We start from the raw sequence: 26,875 nt of genomic DNA on the forward strand, positions 1-26,875 counted from the left end.
TTTCTCTCAGACTTATTTGCCTGTACAGTTTTAACACCAGACACACTGACAGCCTCTTTTGAAAACACCTTTCTGGCCTGTGATCTGGCCACCACAAAGATTTTCATGTAAAGTGTTATAATAATAGAGCACGGGACAACCATTGTAATTAGAAGGTCAATAGTATTACCCCAGATTGACCCTTCAACAATAAAACATTCTTTCAAACACCTACTTCATACATGTACATTTGTAAAGTTTTTTTTAAATTATTAGATTATTGTATATGATAGTGCAAACATACTTTACTAATGATTTGTACATGGTTTATAAGGACATTTATTAAACATCTTATGAATGATGTTAGAAATCATTATTACATACCATAAAAGTTGTTTATCAATGTATAAATAACCATCTTACAAAATAAATGTGGTGTTAATGAGACATTATTGATGTGGAGTCGGAATAATCATTATAAATGATTTATTACAAAGTGTTATTATAAAGTGTTACCAATCTCTACATTCATTCTGACTCCACAGCATCTGAGAGAGCTGCTCTGGTGTGACCCCTGACCTGGCAGCAGTGATTTAGTGAGAGTTGTAGTACTGTTCATTACCAGTATGTTGAAGTTCAAGTGTCCGTGGTCACCTGCGCTGTTGCGCTTAATCCCTAATGCATATAGTAGTTATTTATACATTTGAGAATACCTAACTGACTAACACTTAACACATGTGAAATTAATAATAAATGGTGAGCAAACTGTAAATTCCTAACAAATGATGTATTTATGAACATTTTAAAGTGTTACCCATAATTGCATATTCTTAAGTTTGACCATCAACTACTTACACAATACACCATTGAGATATACTTGGATGTTATCTGATATCATGCATATTGTACATTTACATTTTACTGCACTTGTTGAAGGCATTGTGTCCCAATTGAGGCACAAGAGGGTGATGTTAAACCTGCATAATGACTCATGACGTTCTCAAAATGTACTTTTAGAATAGTTACATACTGTTTATCCTAAAATAACATGGAACAACAACAGACTTTGGAATTTGGAATATACAATCCACAATGTCTAAATTGTTTTTTATAACACAAGCTTAATCCTTCCGTTGCCTTCTCCAAGTCATTCCATTCCAATCCATACAAATTATTCTGAATCAACACCACATGTATCTGATGAGTCATATCAGTGTATTGTTACATGAAAGAAGCAATTACAACAATGGTATTACAAAACTATTTTAAACCTGTTAATCAAACTGGGGAATAAAAACATAGGAACTATGAACGTCTTAACTTTAGAATTAAAATATGTTTAGCTGTCACTTTGAACCATGGATAAAAGAAAGCATAAATGATTGGATTGATAAAAGAATTAACAAGTGGCAGAAAACCAATGATGAATGATAAATTGTCGCTAAAGAAAGACAAATGAAAGAAAGAAGAACATAGAAATGGAATCCAACAAATGAAATAGTTGACAACAACAATAGAAAGAGTTTTTGCTGCTTTTCTCTCTGACTTTTTTGCCTGAATAGGTTTAACACCAGACACACTGACAGCCTCTTTTGAAAACACCTTTCTGGCCTGTGATCTGGCCACCACAAAGATTTTCAAATAAAGTGTTATAATAACAGAGCACGGGATAACCATTGTAAATACAACGTCAATGATATTAGCCCAGGTTATTACTTCAAAAATAAAACATTCTGTCAAACACCTACTCGGCACCTGTACATTTACAAAGTGTTTTATAATAGCAGCACGGTATATGATACAACAACACCAGGTAATGAATATACAACACATAATTCTTGTTATTGTTATTTTAGAGTGGTACAATAAGGGATCACACACAGCAACATAACGGTCAATAGATATCAAGACCATATTGCCCAGAGATAAAGAAGTACACAAAAAATCTATGTAGATATGAAACACACAGAAATATTCCCCAAAATCCCAGCATGATTCCATTATTGCTACAGTCGTTACTGGTATCACAATCAGTCCCACCAGGAGATCTGACGCAGCCAGAGAGAGGATGAGCAGGTTGGTTGTCGTGTGGAGCTGCTTGAAGTGAGAGATGGAGATGATCACCAGTACGTTCAAAAATACTGTACCTGCTGAAATCAATGAGAAGAAGTTGTACAGTGTTATGTAGATAGATGTCGATAGCAAAGCCTTTCTGCAAGAAGAGTTTCCGTCTTGAAAACAGTATTGAACATCTTCATATTTCTCCATTTGTAATAAAGTGTCAAAATGCTGAGGTCCCGCTGCTCCTGCTTGGTCCTGTATGTGACCATGTCAGGTCCGCCTTCTGACAAACTCTGAGCTCTGCCTCTCTATTTATCCCTGAGCTACTGACAGAAACTCCCCTCCCCAGCGTCTCTTTACACACACACGCACACACACACACACACACACACACACACACACACACACACACACACACACACACACACACACACACACACACACACACACACACACACACACACACACACACACACACACACACACACACACACACAAGCAAACCACCACAACCAGCAAAACTTGCACAAGTGAGCATAGAAATGAACAAACGGATGGTTAAACAAATCATTTGTGAAAACATTATGTAATATATGACAGGATTGGATGTTGCTGTGCCCACCCAGCCTGTCATTCAACCTTACATGAGAGATATGGTACATTTACTCAACTAAGCATTTTCATGGGGAAAATATATTATGGGTGATGTTTTGGTCCATCAAAGGCTATTTTATATGGGAAATATGATAACTGTGCAGACTAACTGGTTTGGTTGATGTCAGTGCTCAGTTTGGAACATATTCCACAACCTTAGGACACATGAGGGGCGGCAGGGTAGCCTAGTGGTTAGAGCGTTGGACTAGTAACCGGAAGGTTGTGAGCTCAAACCCCGAGCTGACAAGGTACAAATAAATAAAGGTAAAAAAAAAATGATGGCACCACACACATCAGCAGGCAACTGTGTAGGAAAGTTGCATTAGGGAAGTAGATGAGATAGCATAAGTTCATGGTGTACACTCTTATAGCAAATGCAATCAAAATTGTCTCATTCCATAGACTTTAAAAATGTCCATCTGATCTGAATTATTACAATTATTAATACAAAATCAAATCAAAATGTATTGGTCACATAGACATAATTAGCAGATGTTCTTGCGGGTTTAGTGAAATTCTTTGTTCCTTGCTCCAACAGTGCATTAGTATCTAACAATTAACAATAATACACACAAATCAAAAATAAATGAATGGAATAAAGAAATATATAAATATTAGGAAAAGCAATATCTGAGTGGTGTTGACAAAAAATACAGTAGAATACAGTATGTACATGTGAAATGTGTAAAATAGTATATTAACATTATTAATGTGACGTGTGTTCAATTTAAAGTGACCAGTGATTCCATGTCTATGTACATAGGGCAGCATCCTCTTAGGTGCAGGGTTGAATAACTGGGTGGTAGTCGGCTAATGATTGGTATTTAAGTCTGATATCCATCCATAGATGCTGTTTTTCAGCCTCTTGTCCCAGCTTTGATGCACATGTACTGACCTCGCCTTTTGGATGATAGCGGGGTGAACATGTGGCTCGGGTGGTTGATATCGTTGATGATCTTTTTGGCCTTTCTTTGACATCGGGTACTGCAGGTGTCCTGGAGGGCAGGTATTGTGCCCCCGGTGACGCGTTGGGCAGACCGTACCATCCTCTGGAGAGCCCCACGGTTGTGTGCGCTGCAGTTACTGTACCAGGTGGTGACAAAGCAGGACAGGATGCTCTCAGTTGTCCCCAAAGCACACACATTCCTGGGTCACTTGTTTTCAGTTCACTGCAGCTAGCGACTGGAACGAGCTGCAACAAACACTCAAACTGGACAGTTTTATCTCAATCTCTTCATTCAAAGACTCAATCATGGACACTCTTACTGACAGTTGTGGCTGCTTTGTATGATATATTGTTGTCTCTACCTTCTTTCCCTTTGTTCTGTTGTCTGTGCCCAATAATGTTTTGTTCCATGTTTTGTGCTCCTACCATGTTGTGCTGCTGCCATGTTGTGTTGCTACCATGTTGTTGTCATGTTGTGTTGCTACTATGCTGTGTTGTCATGTGTTTCTGCCATGCTATGTTGTTGTCTTAGGTCTCTCTTTAGGTGGTGTTGTGTTGTCTCTCATGTCGCGATGTGTGTTTTGTCCTATATATATATATATATATACACTACCGTTCAAAAGTTTGGGGATACTTAGAAATGTACTTGTTTTTGAAAGAAAAGCATATTTTATGTCCATTAAAATAACATAAAATTGATCATTAATACAGTGTAGACATTGTTAATGTTGTAAATGACTATTGTTGCTGGAATGTTCCTCTGTCCAGTGTCTGTGTTCTTTTGCCCATCTTAATCTTTGTATTTTTATTGGCCAGTCTGAGATATGGCTTTTTCTTTGCAACTCAGCCTAGAAGGCCAGAATCTCGGAGTCGCCTCTTCACTGTTGACGTTGAGACTTGTGTTTTGCAAGTACTATTTAATGAAGCTGCCAGATGATGACTTGTGAGGCATCTGTTTCTCAAACTAGACACTAATATACTTGTCCTCTTGCTCAGTTGTATATTAATACAACTTAAAAGCGGAAAAGGTACAGTGGGATTCGAAATGGTCGGGGATCTGTTTGTTCACATAGCTTTCGAAGACTTTAGAAAGGCAGGGAAGGATGGATATAGGTCTTCAACAGTTTAGGTCAAGAGCGTCTTCCCCTTTGAAGAGGGGGATGACCGTGGCCACGTTCCAAAATTTAGGAATCTCAGAATATACAAAAGAGAGGTTGAATAGACTAGTAATTGTGGTTGCAACAATGGCGGCGGATAATTTTAGGAAGAGTGGGTCCAGATTTTCATGCCCAGCTGATTTGTAGGTATCCAGATTTTGCAGCTCTTTCAGGACATCAGCTGTCTGGATTTTGCTGAAGGAAAAGCGGGGGGGATTGGGCCAGTTTCTGCGGGGGGTGAAGACCGGGGTAGGGGTAGCCAGGTGGAAAGCATGGCCAGCCGTAGAGAAAAGCTCATTGAAATTCTTCATTATCGAGGATTTATCAGTGGCGCCAGTGTTTCCTAGTCTCAGTGCAGTGGACAGCAGGGAGGAGGTGCTCTTATTCTCCATGGTCTTTACAGTGTCCCAAAACTTTTCGTAATTAGTTTGCAAATTTATGTTTGAAAAAGCTAGCCTTTGCCTTCCTAACTGACTGCGTGTATTGGTTCCTGAATTCCCTGAAAAGTTGCATTTCGCGGGGACTATTCAAAGCTAGTGCAGTACGCCACAGGGTGTTTTTCTGTTCACCTGACTTAGAATTCCTCACAATCAAATTTTGACCGCCTTATCTTACAAGGGAATTCTCTTCGATTATAATCACAGCCGTATATATTCACCCCCAAGCAGACATATCGATGGCCCTGAACAAATTTTATTTGACTCTATGCAAACTGGAAACTGCATATCCTGAGGCTGCATTCATTGTAGCTGGGGATTTTAACAAGGCTAATCTGAAAACAAGACTCCCTAAATTGTATCAGCATATCGTTTGCGCAACAAGGGCAGGTAAAACCCCTGATCATTGTTATTCTAACTTCCGCGACGCATATAAGGCCCTCCATTAGGAAGTGCATTGACGATGTCGTAACCAAACCAGAAACTGTGGATTGATGGCAGCATTCACATGAAACTGAAAGGGTGAACAACTGCTTTTAACTAGGGCAAGGTGACCAGAAACATGACCGAATACAAACTGTGTAGCTATTCCCTCCGTAAAGCAATCAAACAAGCTAAGCGTCAGTATAGAGACAAAGTAGAGTCGCAATTCAACAGCTCAGATAGAAGAGGTATGTGGCTTCTGGACAAGAGGAATACCTATGTGAGAATGCTGTTCATCGACTACAGCTCAGCATTTAACACCATAGTACCCTCCAAACTCGTCATCAAGCTCGAGACCCTGGGTCTAGACCCCGCCCTGTGCAACTGGGTACTGGACTTCCTGACGGGCCGCCCCCAGCTGGTGAGGGTAGGTAACAACATCTCCACCCCGCTGATCCTCAACACTGGGGCCCACCAAGGGTGCGTTCTGAGCCCTCTCCTGTACTCCCTGTTCACCTGCGACTGCGTGGCCATGCACGCCTCCAACTCAACCATCAAGTTTGCGCACGACACCACAGTGGTAGGCTTGATTACCAACAATGACAAGATCGCCTACAGGGAGGAGGTGAGGGCCTTCGGAGTGTGGTGTCAGGGAAATAACCTCACACTCAAGGTCAACAAAACAAAGGAGATGATTGTGGACTTCAGGAAACAGCAGAGGGAGCACCCCCCTATCCACATCGATGGGACAGTATTGGAGAGGGCAATAAGTTTTTAGTTCCTCAGCGTACACATCACGGACAAACTGAATTGGTCCACTCACACAGACAGCTTGGTCAAGAAGGTGCAGCAGCGCCTTTTCAACCTCAGGAGGCTGAAGAAATTTGGCTTGTCACCAAAAGCACTCACAAACTTCTACAGATGCACAATCGAGAGCATCCTGTCGGGCTGCCTGGTACGGCAACTGCTCTGCCCACAACTGTAAGGCTCTCCAGAGGGTAGTGAGGCATGCACAACGCATCACCAGGGGCGAAATACCTGCCCTTCAGGACACCTACACCACCCGATGTCACAGGAAGGCCATAAAGATCATCAAGGACAATAACCACCCGAGCCACTGCCTGTTCCCCCCGCTATCATCCAGAAGGCGAGGTCAGTACAGGTGCATCAAAGCATTACTAAATATTAGCCTCACAAAGGCCTAAAATCACCATGCGCAATGCCTAGTGTCGTCTCGAGTGGTGTAAAGCACGCCTCCGTTGGACTCTGGAGCAGTGAAAAATGCCTTCTCTGGAGTAACAAAGCAGATTTGGCAGATGTCAGGAGAACGCTACCTGCCCCAATGCATAGTGTGAACTGTAAAGTTTGGTGGAGGAGCAATAATGGTTCGGGGCTGTTTTTCATGGGTTGAGCTAGACCCCTTAGTTCCAGTGAAAGGAAATCTTAACTCTACAACAGACAATGTAATTCTAGACTTGTGAAAGCATTTTGGGGAAGGCCCTTTCCTGTTCCAGCACAAAAATGCTCCCCTGAACAAAGTGAGGTCCATTCAGAAATAGGTTTGTCGAGATCTGTGTTGAAGAACCTGACTGGCCTGCACAGAGCCCTGACCTCGACCCCGTCGCACACCTTGGGGATGAAATGGAATGAGGACTGTGAGCCAGGCCTAATCGCCCAACATCAATGACCAACTTCACTATTGGTCTTGTGGCAGAATGGAATCCGAATGGAAGTCCCAACAGCATTTATCCAACATCTAGTGGAAAGCCTTCCCAGAAGAGTGGGGGCTATTATAGAGGAAAAGGGCGGACCAATTCCATATTAATGCCCGTGATTTTGGAATGAGATGTTCCTCGAGCAGCTGTCCACATACTTTGGATATGTAGTGTCTAAGAAAGTTCGGGAAAAACTATGAAACAGAACTAGAGAAACAGGAAAGCGGAAAAGAATGCTTGTAAGACCTGACAAGACAAGACAAACTGTCAACAGACAAACAGAGAACCCAGGTAGGAATACACAGGAGATAATGGGAAGATGGGTGACACCTGGAGTGGGGTGGAGACAAGCTCAACGACAGGTGAAACAGATCAGGGTGTGACAATCGCACGTGTAATATCGCAAACGGACATGTCAGTTTCAACGCTACAGATTCCAGCTTTAAAGGGAAATGTCACTCAAAACCAAGAATCAAAGTGTTGATGGCTACATCATCATGATGATGCAAATCATCATACTGTGTGATGCTGTGGCCGGTGACATTTTGATTCTTGAAAGTCCAATATCTTGAAAAGTTGACATCAGACATACAAATCATTGTGGGACTGCGTCTACATTCGACTAGTAAACAAAATAACTAAGAACAGCTTTTGAGTGTAACTTCCCTTTAAGGGCATAATTGCTAACCTTCAGGCAACTCCACACTATTAGCCACAACCCAAGGTCAGTGATGCAGCGCCAAACGGCCACCCTGGGCTCTAATCTATTTGACACATTGCTGCAAAACTCTCGTACATGCTCTAAATAAGTTAAGACAGCCTCCAGCAATGCAGCCAAGGAGTACAGCCTGCAGGTACATGGTATATTAACAACAACCTTAGAATAGTACAAAATGGAGGTGTACTCTCACTACTTGAGTTCTCACAACTTCACTGCTGCAGGGGTCACACGAGAGGGGGTCACACGAGAGGGGGTCACACGAGAGTCTTTTGGTATGTTATGTATGGGACCAAATACTTGTGTGTGTATTAAAGTAGTAAAAACATAAGTGAATTTGTCCTTATACTTTTGCTTCCCTAAAATGGGAAGACTTTGTACAAAAAGTGATGTAATTTCTAAATGGTTCAACTGATATGAATATGGGTCAAAAGTCTGATTTCATATCCAAACTTTTGAAGTATAGAGTCAAAAGAAGAAAATATGTGTCATGTTGGCATAAAGGATCGGGAGACAGATGCAGGAATGCGTAATAGGGTTTTTATTTTACCCAAATTACGGTGTGCCGTGTAAGGGCACGGGGACAAAGATCAAATAAACATGTAATAAAAACACAGGGTGTCCATCAGGGATATATGAACCCCATTTAAACCTCTTGAAACTCTGGGGGCAGTATTTCATTTTTGGATGAAAAACGTTCCCATTTTAAACAAGATATTTTGTCACAAAAAGATGCTCGACTATGCATATAATTGATAGCTTTGGAAGGAAAACACTCTGAAGTGTCCAGAACTGCAAAGATATTGTCTGTGAGTGCCCCAGAACAGGAGCTACAGGAAAAACCAAGATGAAACTGCAACCAGGATTTTTGAGGCTCTGTTTTCCATTGTCTCCTTATATGGCTGTGAATGCGACAGGAATGAGCCTGCCCTATCTATCGTTTCCCCAAGGTGTCTGCAGCATTGTGACGTATTTGTAGACATATCATAGGAAGATTGACCATAAGAGACTACATTTGCCAGTTGTCCGCTCGGTGTCCTCCATCGAAATTGGTGCGTCATCTTCAGCTGCAAGTATTTTTCCATGGGATTCAGAGGAGAAAGCAGACTTCCACGAACGATATATCAATGAAGAGATATGTAAAAAAACACCTTGAGGATTGATTCTAAACAGCGTTTGCCGTGTTTCAGTCGATATTATGGAGTTAATTTGGAAAAAAGTTTGCCGTTTTGATGACTGAATTTTCGTTTTTTTTTTGGTACCCAAACGTGATGTACAAAACAGAGCGATTTCTCCTACACAAAGAATCTTTCAGGAAAAACTGAACATTTGCAATGTAACTGAGTCTCCTCATTGAAAATATCCGAATTTTTTCAAAGGTAAATGATTTTATTTGAATGCTTTTCTGGTTTTTGTGAAAATGTTGCCCGCTAAATGCTACGTAGCTATCAATACTCTTACACAAATGCTTGTTTTGCTATGGTTGAAAAGCATATTTTGAAAATCTGAGATGACAGTGTTGTTAAGAAAAGGCTAAGCTTGAGAGATAGCATATTTATTTCACTTCATTTTCGATTTTCATAAATAGTTAACGTTACGTTATGCTAATGAGCTTGAGGCTATACCTGGATACAGGTTTTTTTCATAGCCAAACGTGAACAAAACGGAGCGATTTGTCCTACACAAATAATATTTTTTGAAAAACTGAACATTTGCTATCTAACTGAGAGTCTCCTCATTGAAAACATCTGAAGTTCTTCAAAGGTAAATTATTTTATTTGAATGCTTTTCTTGTTTTTGTGAAAATGTTGCTGGCTGAATTCTAGGCTTATAGCTATGCTAGCTATCAATACTCTTACACAAATGCTTGTTATGGTTGAAAAGCATATTTTGAAAATCTGAGATGATAGTGTTGTTAACAAAAGTCTAAGCTTGAGAGCAAATATATTTATTTCATTTAATTTGCGATTTTCATGAATAGTTAACGTTGCGTTATGCTAATGAGCTTGAGGCTATAAATGGGATCCCGGATCCGGGATTGCGCAACGCAAGAAGTTAACACCTACTGCACCCTGTGCTTGAAACCAGCTCTCTGTCTCCCTTCGTGTTCATTGCAACTGTTGGACTGTTTTAAGATAATACACAACGCAGAGGACTAACGGTCAAGATGGAATTAACGGTCAATGGAAATAGTGTTTTTTCTGTGATAGTGAATTAATGATCAATGGGTCAGAGACATGAGAGGAATTTGTCTAGACATTGAGCCTGAAACATGATACATGTTATTTGGCCATTGGCCCGTTTCTATTGCAAGAAATTCTAATTGGTCAACCACGGGCTAGGGTTGGGTTATAAAACTATATCCTGTCTCGTTGTTCTGTGTAGGGAATCGCTAAGGACAGGGGAGAATGATCAACTATCAGGATCGAGGGGAAGATGAATGGAGCAAAGAGGTGAGGTGTGGCTTCGGTCTGGCCATTCTACATTAAAGGCTTGATTGTTGGAGCGCTGCAGAGATGGTTGTACTTTTGGAAGGTTCTCTTATCCCTACAGAGGAACTCTGGAGCTCTTGGAGTGGGGGTACGGTCCGGGGGTACGGTCCGGAGGAGAGATGCTGAATGCCGATGGAGGACCTCTTGGACCCTTCATTGCTGCGGGGGTTCCACCGTCTCCATCCGGATCGCCCTCGTCCCCGAGGTCGGTGTCGGCACGCTGCTGGAGCCACACGTCAAGGGGGGGGTACTGTCACGACTTCCGCCGAAGTCGGTCCCTCTCCTTGTTCGGGCAACATTCGGCGTTCGACGTCACTGGTCTTCTAGCCATCGCCGATCCACTTTTCATTTTCCATTTGTTTTGTCTTTGTCTTACACACCTGGTTTCAATCCCCCAATTACTTGTGGGTGTGGTATCCGTTTGTATCAGTTTGGTGTCAGAATGATGTCTAATTGACTGATGGATGGTGACTTGCTGGCTGACTTTTGTACATTTGCAATATGTTTAACTTGTTGACGCACCACATCCCAGTAGCTGGATAATTGTCATCAGCAATGCTGAATAGCATAGCGCTACAGTCAAATAATATGACTAAAAAATATTCATATTCATGACATCACAAGTGCAATATTGCAAAACACAGCTTAGCCTTTTGTTAATCCACCTGTCGTCTCAGATTTTGAAATTATGCTTTACAGCGAAAGCAATACAAGCGTTTGTGTAAGTTTATCAGTCACATGACAAAACATTAAGTACACTTATTATCAGGTAGCTTGGTCATGAGAATCAGAAAAGCAATCAAATTAATCGTTTACCTTAATAGTTTACCTTTGATGATGTTTTCACTCACGAGACTCCCAGTTACACAACAAATGTTCCTTTTATTGCATAAAGATAATTTTTATATCCAAAATACCTCTGTTTGTTTGTCGCGTTATGTTCAGAAATTCACAGGAAAGAGCGGTCACGACAACGCAGACGAAAATTCCAAATAATATCCATAATGTCCACAGAAACATGTCAAACGTTTTTTTTATAATAAATCCTCAGGTTGTTTATTAAATATATATTCGATAATATATTAGCCGGGAGTGTAGGTTTTTCAAAAGGACCGGGAGAAACAATGGCCACTTTACTCTGTTACGCAAAACTCACTCTGAGAGCCCTGAAAAAAGCCTGAACCTATGTCTAAAGACTGTGGACACCTTAGGGAAGCCATAGAAAAAGGAATCTGGTTGATATCCCTTTAAATGGAGGATAGGCATGCATAGGAACAGAGAGGTTTCAAAATAAGAGGCACTTCCTGATTGAATTTTCCTCAGATTTTCGCCTGCAATATCAGTTCTGTTATACTCACAGACAATATTTTGACAGTTTTGGAAACCTTAGAGTGTTTTCTATCCTAATATGACAATTAAATGCATATTCTAGTTTCTGGGGCTGAGAAATAGGCAGTACGGGTACGTTGTTTAGCCAAAAACCAAAATATGCCCCCGACACGCAAACGGTTAAACAGTGATAGACCATCACCAAATTGACAGACTGAAATCAATACCAACGAGCGATGTAGAGGAACCCGAATCGCTGCCCGGCCATTCCGAGTTCATCGGGCCAGTCAATTTTTCCTTACGGGAGTATTTTTGAGCATGTCAAATTCGTGATTGTAAATGCCCATTGAAACACAATGCAAATGGACAGCCGTGCGCCTGGTGATTGGAACGGGTTTCTAGGAGAACATTTTAAAATGTTTTTTAATGCCTTTAGGGGGTGCAAGGGGTCCACGGTTGCATAGGGAGCGTTTTTCAAAAAATCGTTAAAAACAGTCCCACTTCTCCCTCATCATACATGACAAATAGACCATATAGGTTGATTCATGGTTTAACAAAGTGCTATATATCATTTGGGCAGTATAAATGGTTTTGTAAACCGACTTCCTAAGATCGTACATGGCAAATGGACATAACATCCTGATTTGGCACTTTCAATACTTTCATATTGCATTGTACATTTCTTATGGCATTTGGCAATGGTCCCTGACCTTTGACTTTAGCCTTCCTATGAAATCATATTGCAAATGGACAAAACATATGCCTTATGGACAATTAAAATATTAAGTTATTAAAATGTAAATATTAAAATATTACAAAAATATGTTCATACAGTTCTAATACATGTATCATTGGCAAAACATCTAAAGAATTTCGAAAAACGGTCCAGAGAGCACTTTTTTAAGGGGGTGATATGTTTTTGAAAAACAAAATCCAAATCCAAATTTGACTCTTGGGCCTTGACTTGATGTGCATTTGGAATATGAAAATTTACCATGGAGCGCGCTTGCCATCTGTTGGGTTTTGGCTGTGTGACACTTGGCATTTGCCATATGACATTTGCCATAAGCTTTGAAGGAAATGCCATCCATTTGAGTGGTATTGGACATCGTGTATATGTTTCGTACAGTGCCAATATGTTCCCATTACTTTTTGTCCATTTCAGGGGGGGTTTTCCCTTACATATGAACATTCCATAGACTTTTACTAATGTCAATACGAACTGATTTATGAACCATGCTTCTTCAAGTTGAGGGAGACTTCTTCTCAATTACTGTAATGCATAGTCAGGGAGAAAAATGTGTAGATTCACATGCAGCGCGGCAGGTGTTTATTTCAGAGCTGATGAGACCAGGTGAGTAACTAACACAGGTGAAAACAATGAACACAAATGAAAGACAGGGCTAGGTTCAAGAACACAAAGAAACAGGGCTATATTGAAGAACACAACGCAACAGAACACAAAGTTGACTAAGAAAATAAATTCAGAACCTTAAATAATCCCTAACGTCGGATGCCAGTGAGGACCACCAGAACTTACTGGCTAGAAGTTTGGTGGTTTGTGTACTGCCCGGATGTCTTGACCTCAAGGACGTGTGACGTCTTTGCATGAGTTGGGGTCTAACAGCTGCTGATATGTAACTCTTCCCAGCTGGTGTCTCAGGAGGAGCCGGGTCTGTGGTTAGGGATTCTTGTATGGCATAGTGAACCTCCCACTGTACCGGTCAGAGGAATGCAGAGGAAGGAATAGTGGGTGTAGGGTCTGAGTTAAGGACAAACTGGCGGAGAAAGCATCATGTTTTCCGTCTTTCCAGGGATGTAAGTAACATGAAAATGGAAGCAAGTGAAGAAGAGAGTCTAGCGGGCTTTTCTGGAGTTTAACCCTCTTGGCCCCTCTGATATATTCCAAATTACGATGATCTGTTAGGACGAGAAAGGGATGTTGTACGCCTCCAACCAGTGGCGCTACTCCTTGAGGGCCAGCTTGATGGCGAGGTGTTCTGTTTGCCACATCGTAATTCCTCTCAGCAGAGGATAACTTCCTGGAGAAGGCTGCACAGGGATGTGATTTTGGAGGTGTTCCCACCCTCTGAGAGAGAATGGCTCCTAATCCAGAGGCATCCACCTCCAGGGTGAAATGAAGGCTCGGATAAGGTTGGTGAAGAACAGGAGCTGAGGTGAAGAGGTGTCTCAAGTTGTTGAAAGCAGTCAGGGTGGTACCAGACCATTGAAGGGTCTGGGTCTTTTAGCTGGTAATGGATTTGAGGGGAGTGACAGTAGTACTGAAGTTCCGAATGAACCGGCGATAGTAGTTGGAGAACCCAATAAAATGTTGGAGTTCCTTAACAGTGGTGGGTTTGGGCCAGTTACTGACAGTGATGACTTTGTTTTCATCCATTCTGACCCCTCCAGATGTCAGTACAAATCCGTGGAATTTACTGAGGTTACATGGAAGGTGCTCTTTTCACATAACGTCATGGTCAAGGAGCCATTTGAAGAGCCTTTTGCACATGCTGTATGTGTTCCTTCAGGGAGTGGGAGTCAATCAGGTTGTCATCAATGTATACTATGAGAAATTGGTTGTTCATATCATGAAAAACCTTGTTCATAAAACGATTGGGAGATGGTGGGGGCGTTCGTAACGCCATAGGGCATGAACAGGTTTTCGTAGTGCTCTTGTGCGGTGATAAGGCCATATTCCATTCGTTGCTTTCACGTATACGGACAAGGTTATATGCACTTTGCAGGTCTAGTATTGTATAGATGCCTTTGCGGCACACTTGTTCAAGGGTCGCTGTAAACAGATGAAGAGGGAAACGGTTCTTGACCGTCATGTCATTGAGGGAACGGTAATCAAAACATGGTCTGAGACCACTGTCCTTTTTTCCAACGAAGAAGAAGCTGGACACAGCCGGGAAGAAGGACGGATGAAACCGTTTGAGTGTTTCATCAATGTAGTTCGCCATTGCCTCATTTTCCAGGATAGATATCAGGTAAACACAGCCCTTCGGTGGGGACACTCCAGGGAGTAAGTCAATAGCACAGTCCCCTGGGCGATGTGGTGGCAGAGTGGAGGCCAGTAAGAGAAAAGCTGCTGGTTCAAATCCCGGAGCTGACTCAGTGAAAAATCTGTCAATGTGCACCTTGAGCAAGGCACTTAACCCTAATTGTTCTTGTAAGTCGCTCTGGATAAGAGCGTCTGCTAAATGACTGACAAAAATGACGTATTTCAACTCTGAACGATTCTTAGAGAGCATATTGCATCAGCAAAAGTCGACCTGTGCTCTGTGACTGATGTCACTGGGACGATGTTGTCTCTACTGTGTAACTTTTTAATGATGTTATGTTGACATTTTTAAGTTTCTGACACTAGAGGGTCATGTTATGACCTGTATGCAAGGCTCTGGAACAATTAGGTCCAAAACTCTAAGGAATTCTACCAATTAAAGGTGTTGGAGACACACAAATGCTTTCCCCCAGGGACCAATAAGGCCCCAGTAGAGCATAAATATTCAAAGTGAACCTGCAGCGAACATAAGCACAGTTCTATTGTCATTTGTGTGAGTACAACTTCCATTAGGCCTCATCCTCAGTTCAACCCTCACCTCTAAACTAGTCTTCCCTGCACAGGTCAAGAATCTCACATCTGAATCATGACTCTGTCACAGGTGGGATCTGAACTGTGGTATCCTGAGTGGAAAATAACATCTTAACCAATAACCCAAGGTGACACTGATTTAGAAGAACCAGGCAGAACTACCTCATCATGAGAGCATGAGTCTGACTCACCTCTGCTACATATTTTCTTTAGTAATTTAGCATATGGGGGGGGGTTGTGGCATTAATAAAGATACTCTTGAAGAGGTAGATTTTCAGACTAAACCACCCCCTAAACCTCACTGAAGTCTCAATACTACACCCCTCTCTATAGTGTTTTTGATAAACAACAAAGACATTTTCACAAGTACAGAACTGAAATGATTTTTTTCATGGGGCCTCTGAGTTAGCACATCCTGATTTCATGGGGCATGATCAACGGTCAATATAGACATATCTAACATGCCAAAAGTCTCTGGTGTGACCGCTGACCTGGCAGCAGTGAAGTAGTGAGAGCACTGGTAGTGAGAGCACACCTACATTTTGTACTATTCTAAGGTCGTTGTTTATATACCATGTACCTGCAGGCTGTACTCCTTGGCAGCATTGCTGGAGGCTGTGTAGATGGCTGTCTTAACTTATTTAGAGCATGTACAAGAGTTTTGTTTCTCATGGGTTGAGCTAGACCCCTTAGTTTTAGTGAAGGGAAATCTTTACACAACAGTGGACAATGACAATCTAGACTTGTAACAACATTTTGGGGAAGGCCCTTTCCTGTTCCAGCACAAAAATGATCCCATGAACAAAGTGAGGTCCATTCAGAAATAGGTTTGGCGAAATCTGTGTGGAAGAACCTGACTGGCCTGCACAGAGTCCTGACCTCGACCCCATCGCACACTTTTGGGATGAATTGGAATGCGGACTGCAAGCCAGGCCTAATCGCCCAACATCAATGACCAACTTCACTAATGGTCTTGTGGCAGAATGTAATCTGAATGGAAGTCCCAACAGCATTTATCCAAACCATTATTGCTCCTCCACCAAACTTTACAGTTTACACTATGCATTGCGGCAGGTAGCCTTCTCCTGGCATCCGCCAAATCTGATTTGTCACTCCAGAGAAGGCGTTTTTCAATGCTCCAGAGTCCAACGGTGGCGTGCTTTACACCACTCGAGCCGACACTAGGCATTGCGCATGGTGAGTTTAGGCCTGTTTGCAGCTGCTCGGCCATGGAAACCCATTTCATGAAGCTCCTGATGAACAGTTCTTGTGCTGACGTTGCTTCCAGAGTCAGTTTGGAACTTGGATGTGAGTGTTGCAACCGAGGACAACGGATTCCCGCCTTCCTGATCTGTGAGCGTGTGGCCTACCACTTCGTGGCTGAGACATTGTTGCTCCTAGTTGTTTCCAATTAATTGCTATTAACAAAAATAGCACTTACAGTTGAACATGGCTAAAATTTGACCAACTGACTATGATGGTGCCACGTTGAAAGTCACTGAGCTCTTCAGTAAGCTCATTCTACTGCCAATGTGTCTGTGGAGATTGCATGGCTGTGTGATCGAGTTTATGCAACTGTCAACAACGGGTGTGGCTGACATAGCCAGCTCCACTCATTTGAAGGGGTGTCGCTATACTTTGTATATCTTTGAACAACACATATATATGTTTCTATTCCCAATCATGTGAAATCCATAAGCCTAATGAATTCATTTCAAATGACTCATATACATAGGACTGTCCTTCAACTGTAAAATATTGTGTTTAGTTTTTTGTTCAGCATAGAATAAGTAAATTTATCCATTTGTCACAGATTGAATTATACTGCCTTGCCACTGTACATACTGAAAGTAATGCCTGTCCTCTGTTTCACTCTGCAGGAAATTGTTTAATTTTTTTTAGCTCTTTACACTTTGAATATATTATCAAATGTTTAATATGAGGCGACAATTTAGAATGTCACCTTTTATTTGAGTGTATTTTCATACACACAGTGCATTTGGAAAGTTGTCATACCACTTGACTTTTTCCACATTTTGTTACGTTACAGCCTTATTCAAAAATGTATTCAATTATTTTTAATTTCTCATCAATCTACTCACAATACCCCACAAACTGTTTTTTTTTGTCAATTTGCAAATGTATTTCAAATAAAAACAGATATACTAACATAAGTATTCAGACTCTATGCTATGAGACTCGAAATGGAGCTAAGGTGCATCCTGTTTCCATTGATCATCCTTAATGTTTGTACAACTTGATTGGAGTCCACATGTGGTAGATTCAATTGATTGGACATGATTTGGAAAGGCACACACCTGTCTATATAAGTTTCGACAGTTGGCAGTGCATGTCAGAGCAGAAACGAAGCCATGAAGTCGAAGGAATTGTCCGTAGCGCTCCAAGACAAGATTGTGTAGAGGCACGGATCAGGGGAAAGATGTCTGCACCATTGAAGGTCCCAAACACCACAGTGGCGTCCATCATTCTTAAATGGAAGAAGTTTTAAACCACCAAGACTCTTCCCAGAGCTGGTCGCCCGTGCAAACTGATCAATCGGGGAAGAAGGGCCTTAGTCAGGGGGGTGACCAAGAACCCGATGGTCACTCTGAGAGATCTCTAAAGTTCCTCTGTGGAGATGAGAGAACCTTCCAGAAGGACAACCATCTCTGCAGCACTCCAACAGTAGAGTGGCCAGACAGAAGCCACACCTAAATAAATGGCACATGATAGCCTTCGAGTTTGCCAAAAGGCAACTTAAGTACTCTCAGTCCATGAGAAACAAGATTCTCGGGTCTGATGAAACAAAGATTGAACTCTTTGGCCTGAATGCCAAGTGTCACATTTGAAGGAAACCTTGCACCATCCCTGTGGTGAAGCATTGTGGAGGAAGAATCATGCTGTGGATATGTTTTTCAGTGGCAGGGACCGGGAGACTAGTCAGGAACGAGGGAAAGATGAACAGAGTAAAGTAAAGAGATCCTTAATGAAACCTGCTCCAGAGCGCTCAGGACCTCAGACTGGGGCGAAGGTTTACCTACCATCAGGACAATGACCTTAAGCACACAGCCAGGACAACGCAGGAGTGGCTTTTGGACAAGTCTCTGAATATCCTTAAGTGTCCCAGCCAGAGCTCGGGCTTAAACCCGATGGAACATCTATGGAGAGACCTGAAAATAGCTGTGCAGTGACGCTCCCCATCCAACCTGACAGAGCTTGGGTGGATCTGCAGAGAAAAATGGGAGAAGCTCCCCTAATACAGGTGTGCCAAGCTTGTAGCGTCATACCCTGGAATCACTGGCAAATGTGCTTCAACAAGGTGCTGAGTAAAGGATCTGAACACGTATGTACATTTCAGTTTGAAATGTTTTATACATTTGCCAAAAACATTAAACCTGTTTTTTCTTCCTCAGGTTAGCAGTTGATGTTACTCTTCAATAACACAGACCCCAAAACAAATCAAGGGAGAAAAATATGTTTATTCAAAAATGACAAATAGTAGATGTTAGGCTGAGAGGTAGATGTTCATTCTCCCCTATCCTCAGTGATTCTCTCCACAGAACCAAGAGAAAGGATGTAGTTTTATAAGCCAACCCTAGCCTGTGGTTGATCTATTAGAATCCCTTGCAATAAAACTGGCCCAATTGCCAAATAACAGGTATCCAGTTTCAGGCTCAACACCTAGACAAATTCCTTCCATGTCTCTGACCCATTGATCATTAATTCCCTATTACAGAAAAAACACTATTTCCATTGATTTTTAATTCCCTCTTGACCGTTAGTCCTCTGTGTTGGGTATTATCTTAAAACATTCTTACAGTCATTATGGTGTATTGTGAGTAGATTGATTAGGGGTAAAAAAAAAACAATTAAACATTTCTTTAAATAGGGCAAAGAAAATTTTGAAAAAGTCAAGGGTTCTGAATAATTTCAGAGTGCGCTGTATCTGTTTGACAGTTTAGAAACACATTATGTATCTATTATGTATCTATTCCCCCCAATTAAATCATTCATAAGTACTTGGACAACTTCGGCAATCAAACAGGCAAAAGGGCGAGAAAGTGGAGACGCAATTCAAAGGTTTAGACACGAGACGTATGTGGTAGGGTCTAAAGACTATCAGGGATTACAAAGGAAAAACCACCCACCTAACGGATACCGACGTTTTGCTCCAGGACATGTTTTCCAAGATGGTGCAGCAATAAGAGATGTTTTTTTTCATCCCATGTAAATATTGTCTTTTTCAATTTTTTGTATACATTTCATTATATTTCAATATCTTTTGTTTCTATTTTCAAAATAAATATACCTTCCTGTAACCTGCCTCACCCAATGTGGTACGGATCTGCAATTTTTTAGACCTCCATCAGCAGCTAGCCAGCTAATTAGCTACTAGCTATTTAGTCATTGTTAGCCACTGCTAGTGGCCTTTACCTTTAGCTCGGACTCCAGCCGCTTTAGCCCGTATAGGCCCGGATAATACCTGCCAGTTTGCACAGCGCGATATCAGCCCTGAGCATATTGATTTGCTTTATATTCCCACTACATCACCGGATTCCTGCTGCAAGCTCCGGACCATTACACCGGATCTTCGTAGCTAGCTAGTTGCTATTGTGTCTAATGCCCTTGTCCAGAAGCATGCACCAGTTAGCTTCGAGCTTGTCTTGAGCTAGGCCCATCTCCCGGCTAGCAAACAAAATAAACCAACTACAATACCTCTCTTGCCAATTGGCCTTGACCCTTTGTCGACACAGAGCCCCACCGATCCATCACGACTGGTCTACTGGTCTGCTGACGTAATTCGGCCAATGTGCTCTCCAACGGCCTCTGCCGGTCTACTGGTCTACTGGTCTGCTGCCCCGGCCTGCTAGCTTACTGAACGCTGTGTCTTCCGCTTGCCTAGCATAGTAATCGACTACCAAACGGCTCCCTGTTTCATCTATTGCTGCTCATTGGACCCTATGATCACTCGGCTACACAGCTGATGCCTGCTGGACTGTTGATTAACACGGTACTTCACTTTGTTTAGCTGTCAGCCCCAGCCTCGAACTCATGCCCTGTGTGTAGCTAAGTGACCCTCTCTGTCCATTCATCGCCATTTACCAGTTGTTGTTGTGCTAGCTGTTTACCCGTTGTTGTCTCACCCGTTGTTGTCTTAGCTCACCCAATCAACACCTGTGATTACTTTATGCCTTTCTCCAATGTCAATATGCCTTGTATACTGTCGTTTAGGGCGGCTCTCATTGTTTTATATTACCACGGACCCCCTAGTCCTGCTCAACATGCCTCAGATAGCCCCCTTGTCCCACCCCCCACAAATGAGGAGACCGCACCTAGCTTAATTAACTGGCGCCTCCAGAGATGCTACCTCTCTCATCGTCACTCAATGCCTAGGTTTACCCCTACTGTACTCGCACCTACCATACCCTTGTCTGTACAATATGCCTTGAATCTATCCTAACCTTGCCCAGAAATCTGCTCCTTTTAGTCTCTGTTCCCAAAGTACTAGACAACCCGTACTTATAGCCTTTAGTCGTAGAGGTTAACACAGGCCCTGTGTGTCCCCAGGCGCTCTCATTTGTTGACTTCTGCAACCGTAAAAGCCTTGGCTTCATGCATTTTAACATCAGAAGCCTCCTCACTAAGTTTGCTTTATTCACTTCTTTAGCAGTGATGTCCTAGCCATGTCTTAATCCTTGCTTAGGAAGTTCACCAAATATTCTGAAATTACCATCCCCAATTACAACATTTTCCATCAAGATAGAACTGCTAAAAGGGCCGGATTTGCAATCTACTGTAGAGATAGACTCCAGAGTTCTGTAATACTATCCAGGTCTATGCCAAAACAGTTTGAGCTTTTAAAGATCCATCTCCCCAGAAATAAGTCCCTCACTGTTGACGCTTGTTGTAGACCGCCCTCAGCTCCCATTTGTTCCCAGGACACCATATGTGAATTGATTGCCCCCCCATCTATTGTCAGAGTTCGTACTGCTAGGTGACCAACATTGGGATATGATTAACACCCCGGCCGTCCTACAATCTAAGCTAGATAGCCTCAATCTCACACAAATTATCAAGGAACCTACCAGGTACAACCCCAAATCAGTAAAATGGGCACCCTAATAGATATCATCCTGACCAACTTGCCCTAAAATTACACTGCGATCACCGCCTCATTGTCTGCGTCCATTATGGGTCTGCTGTCAAATGGCCACTCCTCATCACTGTCAAATGCTCCCTAAAACACTTCTGCAAGCAGGCCTTTCTAATCGACCTGGCCTGGGTATCCTGGAAGGGTATTGACCTCATCCTGTCAATAGAGGATGCTTGGTTGTTCTTTAAAAGTGCTTTCCTCACAATCTTAAATAAGCATGCCCCTTTCAATTTTTTTTTAGCTAAGAACAGATATATACCTTGGTTCACTCCAGACTTTGACTGCCCTTGATCAACACAAAAACACCCTGTGGCGTACTGCACTAGCTTTTAATAGTCCCAACCATATGCAACTTTTCAGGGAAGTGAGGAACCAATACACACAGTCAGTTAGGAAAGCAAAGATTTTTCAAACAGAAATTTGCATCCAGCAGCACTAATTACAAAACGTTTTGGGACACTGTAAAGTCCATGGAGAATAAGAGCACCTCCTCCCTGCTGCCCACTGCACTGAGACTAGGAAACACTGTCATCACTGATAAATCCACGATAATGAGGAATTTCAATTAGCATTTCTCTACGGCTGGCCATGCTTTCCACCTGGCTACCCCTACCCCGGTCTGCACCCCCCGCAGAAACTGGCCCAGTCCCCCTCCCCCGCTTTTCCTTCAGCAAAATCCAGACAGCTGATGTCCTGAAAGAGCTGCAAAATCTGGATACCTACAAATCAGCTGGGCAAGACAATCTGGACCCACTCTTCCTAAAATTATCCGCCGCCATTGTTGCAACCACAATTACTAGTCTGTTCAACCTCTCTTTTGTATCTTCTGAGATTCCTAAAGATTGGAAAGCGGCCACAATCATCCCCCTCTTCAAAGGGGAAGACACTCTTGACGTAAACTGTTACAGACCTATATCCATCCTGCCCTGCATTACTAAAGTCTTCGAAAGCTATGTGAACAAACAGATCGCCGGCCATTTCGAATCCCACCGTACCTTCTCCTCTATTAAGTTGTATTAATATACAACTGAGCAAGAGGACAAGTACATTAGAGTGTCTAGTTTGAGAAACAGGCGCCTCACAAGTCATCATCTGGCAGCTTCATTAAATAGTACGTGCAAAACACAAGTCTCAACGTCAACAGTGAAGAGGCGACTCCGAGATTCTGGCCTTCTAGGCTGAGTTGCAAAGAAAAAGCGATATCTCAGCCTGGCCAATAAAAATACAAAGATTAAGATGGGCAAAAGAACACAGACACTGGACAGAGGAACATTCCAGCAACAATAGTCATTTACAACATTAACAATGTCTACACTGTATTTCTGATCAATTTTATGTTATTTTAATGGACATAAAATATGCTTTTATTTCAAAAACAAGTGCATTTCTAAGTATCCCCAAACTTTTGAACGGTAGTGTATATATATATATATATAGGACAAAACACACATCGCGACATGAGAGACAACACAACACCACCTAAAGAGAGACCTAAGACAACAACATAGCATGGCAGAAACACATGACAACACAGCATGGTAGCAACACAACATGACAACAACATGGTAGCAACACAACATGGCAGCAGCACAACATGGTAGGAGCACAAAACATGGAACAAAACATTATTGGGCACAGACAACAGCACAAAGGGAAAGAAGGTAGAGACAACAATATATCATACAAAGCAGCCACAACTGTCAGTAAGAATGTCCATGATTGAGTCTTTGAATGAAGAGATTGAGAAAATTGTCCAGTTTGAGTGTTTGTTGCAGCTCGTTCCAGTCGCTAGCTGCAGCGAACTGACAACAAGTGACCCAGGAATGTGTGTGCTTTGGGGACAACTGAGAGCATCCTGTCCTGCTTTGTCACCACCTGGTACAGTTACTGCAGCGCACACAACTGCGGGGCTCTCCAGAGGATGGTACGGCCTGCCCAACGCATCACCGGGGGCACACTGCCTGCCCTCCAGGACACCTGCATTACCTGATGTCAAAGTAAGGCCAAAAAGACATCATCAACGATATCAACCACCCAAGCCACATGTTCACCCCGCTATCATCCAAAAGGCGAGGTCAGTACATGTGCATCAAAGCTGGGACAAGAGGCTGAAAAACAGCATCTATCTAATGAATATCAGACTTAAATACCAATCATTAGCCGACTACCACCCAGTTATTCAACCCTGCACCTAAGAGGATGTTGCCCTATGTACATAGATATGGAATCACTGGTCACTTTAAATTGAACACCCATCACATTAATAATGTTAATATACTATTTTACACATTTCACATGTACATACTGTATTCTACTGTATTTTTTGTCAACACCACTCAGATATTGCTTTTCCTAATATTTATATATTTCTTTATTCCATTCATTTACATTTGATTTGTGTGCATTATTGTGAATTGTTAGATACTACTGCACTGTTGGAGCAAGGAACAAAGAATTTCACTAAACCCGCAAGAACATCTGCTAATTACGTCTATGTGACCAATACATTTTGATTTGATTTTGTAGTGTATTAATAATTCAGATCAGATGGACATTTTTAAAGTCTATGGAATGAGACAATTTTGATTGCATTTGCTATAAGCGTGTACACCATGAACTTATGCTATCTCATCTACTTCCCTAATGCAACTTTCCTACACAGTTGCCTGCTGATGTGTGTGGTGCCATCATTTTTTTTTTTTACCTTTATTTATTTGTACCTTGTCAGCTCGGGGGTTTGAGCTCACAACCTTCCGGTTACTAGTCCAACGCTCTAACCACTAGGCTACCCTGCCGCCCCTCATGTGTCCTAAGGTTGTGGAATATGTTCCAAACTGAGCACTGACATCAACCAAACCAGTTAGTCTGCACAGTTATCATATTTCCAATATAAAATAGCCTTTGATGGACCAAAGCATCACCCATACTATATTTTCCCCATTAAAATGCTTAGTTGAGTAAATGTACCATATCTCTCATGTAAGGTTGAATGACAGGCTAGGTGGGCACAGCAACATCCAATCCTGTCATACATTACATCATGTTGTCACAAATGATTTGTTTAACCATCCATTTGTTTATTTCTGTGCTCACTTGTGCAAGTTTTGCTGGTGGTGGTGGTTTGCTGGTGGTGTTGTGTATGTGTGTGTGTGTGTGTGTGTGTGTGTGTGTGTGTGTGTCTGTGTGTGTGTGTGTCTGTGTATGTGTGTGTGTGTGTGTGTGTGTGTGTGTGTGTGTGTGTGTAGAGAGAGACGCTGGGGAGGGGAGTTTCTGTCAGTTGCTCAGGGATAAATAGAGAGGCAGAGCTCAGAGTTTGTCAGAAGGAGGACCTGACATGGTCACATTCAGGACCAAGCAGGAGCAGCAGGACCTCAGCATTTTGACACTTTATTACAAATGGAGAAATATGAAGATGTTCAATACTGTTTTCAAGACGGAAACTCTTCTTGCAGAAAGGCTTTTCTATCGACATCTATCTACATAACACTGTACAACTTCTTCTCATTGATTTCAGCAGTTACAGTATTTTTGAACCTACTGGTGATCATCTCCATCTCTCACTTCAAGCAGCTCCACACTACAACCAACCTGCTCATCCTCTCTCTGGCTGTGTCAGATCTCCTGGTGGGACTGATTGCGATACCAGTAACGACTGTAGCAATATTGGAACCATGCTGGGGTTTTGGGGAATATTTCTGTGTGTTTCATATCTACATAGATTTTTTGTTTACTTCTTTATCTCTGGGCAATATGGTCTTGATATCTATTGACCGCTATGTTGCTGTGTGTGATCCCTTATTGTACAACTCTAAAATAACAATAACAAGAATTATGTGTTGTATATTCATTACCTGGTGTTGTTGTATCATATACCGTGCTGCTATTATAAAAAACTTTGTAAATGTACAGGTGCAGAGTAGGTGTTTGAAAGAATGTTTTCTTTTTGAAGAAATAACCTGGGGTAATATCATTGACGTTGTTTTTACAATGGTTGTCCCGTGCTCTGTTATTATAACACTTTATTTGAAAATCTTTGTGGTCGCCAGATCACAGGCCAGAAAGGTGTTTTCAAAAGAGGCTGTCAGTGTGTCTGGTGTTAAAACTATTCAGGCAAATAAGTCAGAGAGAAAAGCAGCAAAAACTCTTTCTATTGTTGTTTTCAACTATTTCATTTGTTGGATTCCATCTCTATGTTCTTCTTTCTTTCATTTGTCTTCTTTTAGTGACAATTTATCATTCATCATTGGTTTTCTTCCACTTGTTAATTCTTTTATCAATCCAATCATTTATGCTTTCTTTTATCCATGGTTCAAAGTGACAGCTAAACATATTTTAACTCTGAGGTTAAGGCGTTCATAGTTCCTATGTTTTTATTCCCCAGTTTGATTAACAGGTTTAAAATAGTTTTGTAATACCATTGTTGTAATTGCTTCTTTCATGTAACAATACACTGATATGACTCATCAGATACGTGTGGTGTTGATTCAGAATAATTTGTATGGATTGGAATGGAATGACTTGGAGAAGGCAACGGAAGCATTAAGCTTGTGTTATAAAAAACAATTTAGACATTGTGGATTGTATATTCCAAATTCCAAAGTCTGTTGTTGTTCCATGTTATTTAATGATAAACAGTTTGTAACTATTCTAAAAGTACATTTTGAGAACGTCATGAGTCATTATGTAGGTTTAACATCACCCTCTTGTGGCTCAATTGGGACACAATGCCTTTCAACAAGTGCAGAAAAATGTAAATGTACAATATGCATGATATCAGATAACATCCAAGTATATCTCAATGGTGTATTGTGTAAGTAGTTGATGGTCAAACTTAAGAATATGCAATTATGGGTAACACTTTAAAATGTTCAGTAATAAACCATTTGTTAGGAATTTACAGTTTGCTCACCATTTATTATTAATTTCACATGTGTTAAGTGTGGGTCAGTTAAGTATTCTCAAATGTATAAATAACTACTATATGCATTAGGGATTAAGCGCAACAGCGCAGGTGACCACAGACACGTGAACTTCAACATACTGGTAATGAACAGTACTACGACTCTCACTAAATCACTGCTGCCAGGTCAGGAGTCATACCAGAGCAGCTCTCTCAGATGCTGTGGAGTCAGAATGAATGTAGAGATTGGTAACACTTTATAATAATACTTTGTAATAAATCATTTATAATGATTATTCCGACTCCACATCA

The 26,875-nt window shown here is 41.6% G+C and overlaps 2 protein-coding genes across 2 annotated transcripts; one reads left to right on the plus strand and one right to left on the minus strand.

Moving 5' to 3' along the window:
* Nucleotides 1-1,284: 1,284 nt before the first annotated feature.
* LOC135546880 (trace amine-associated receptor 13c-like) lies at nucleotides 1,285-2,247 on the minus strand. The gene has a single exon (XM_064975442.1). It carries the CDS (start codon nucleotides 2,245-2,247, stop codon nucleotides 1,285-1,287), a length of 963 nt encoding a protein of 320 aa, XP_064831514.1.
* Nucleotides 2,248-6,189: 3,942 nt separating this feature from the next.
* On the plus strand, nucleotides 6,190-26,022 carry LOC135546881 (trace amine-associated receptor 13c-like). The gene is made up of 4 exons (XM_064975443.1): nucleotides 6,190-6,282; nucleotides 8,315-8,365; nucleotides 10,644-10,829; nucleotides 25,012-26,022. The coding sequence occupies exons 1-4, from the start codon at nucleotides 6,190-6,192 to the stop codon at nucleotides 26,020-26,022; spliced, it is 1,341 nt and encodes a 446-aa protein (XP_064831515.1).
* Nucleotides 26,023-26,875: the final 853 nt, after the last annotated feature.

Source organism: Oncorhynchus masou, chromosome 10, assembly GCF_036934945.1.
Source record: "Oncorhynchus masou masou isolate Uvic2021 chromosome 10, UVic_Omas_1.1, whole genome shotgun sequence".
Classification (NCBI taxonomy): domain Eukaryota; kingdom Metazoa; phylum Chordata; class Actinopteri; order Salmoniformes; family Salmonidae; genus Oncorhynchus; species Oncorhynchus masou.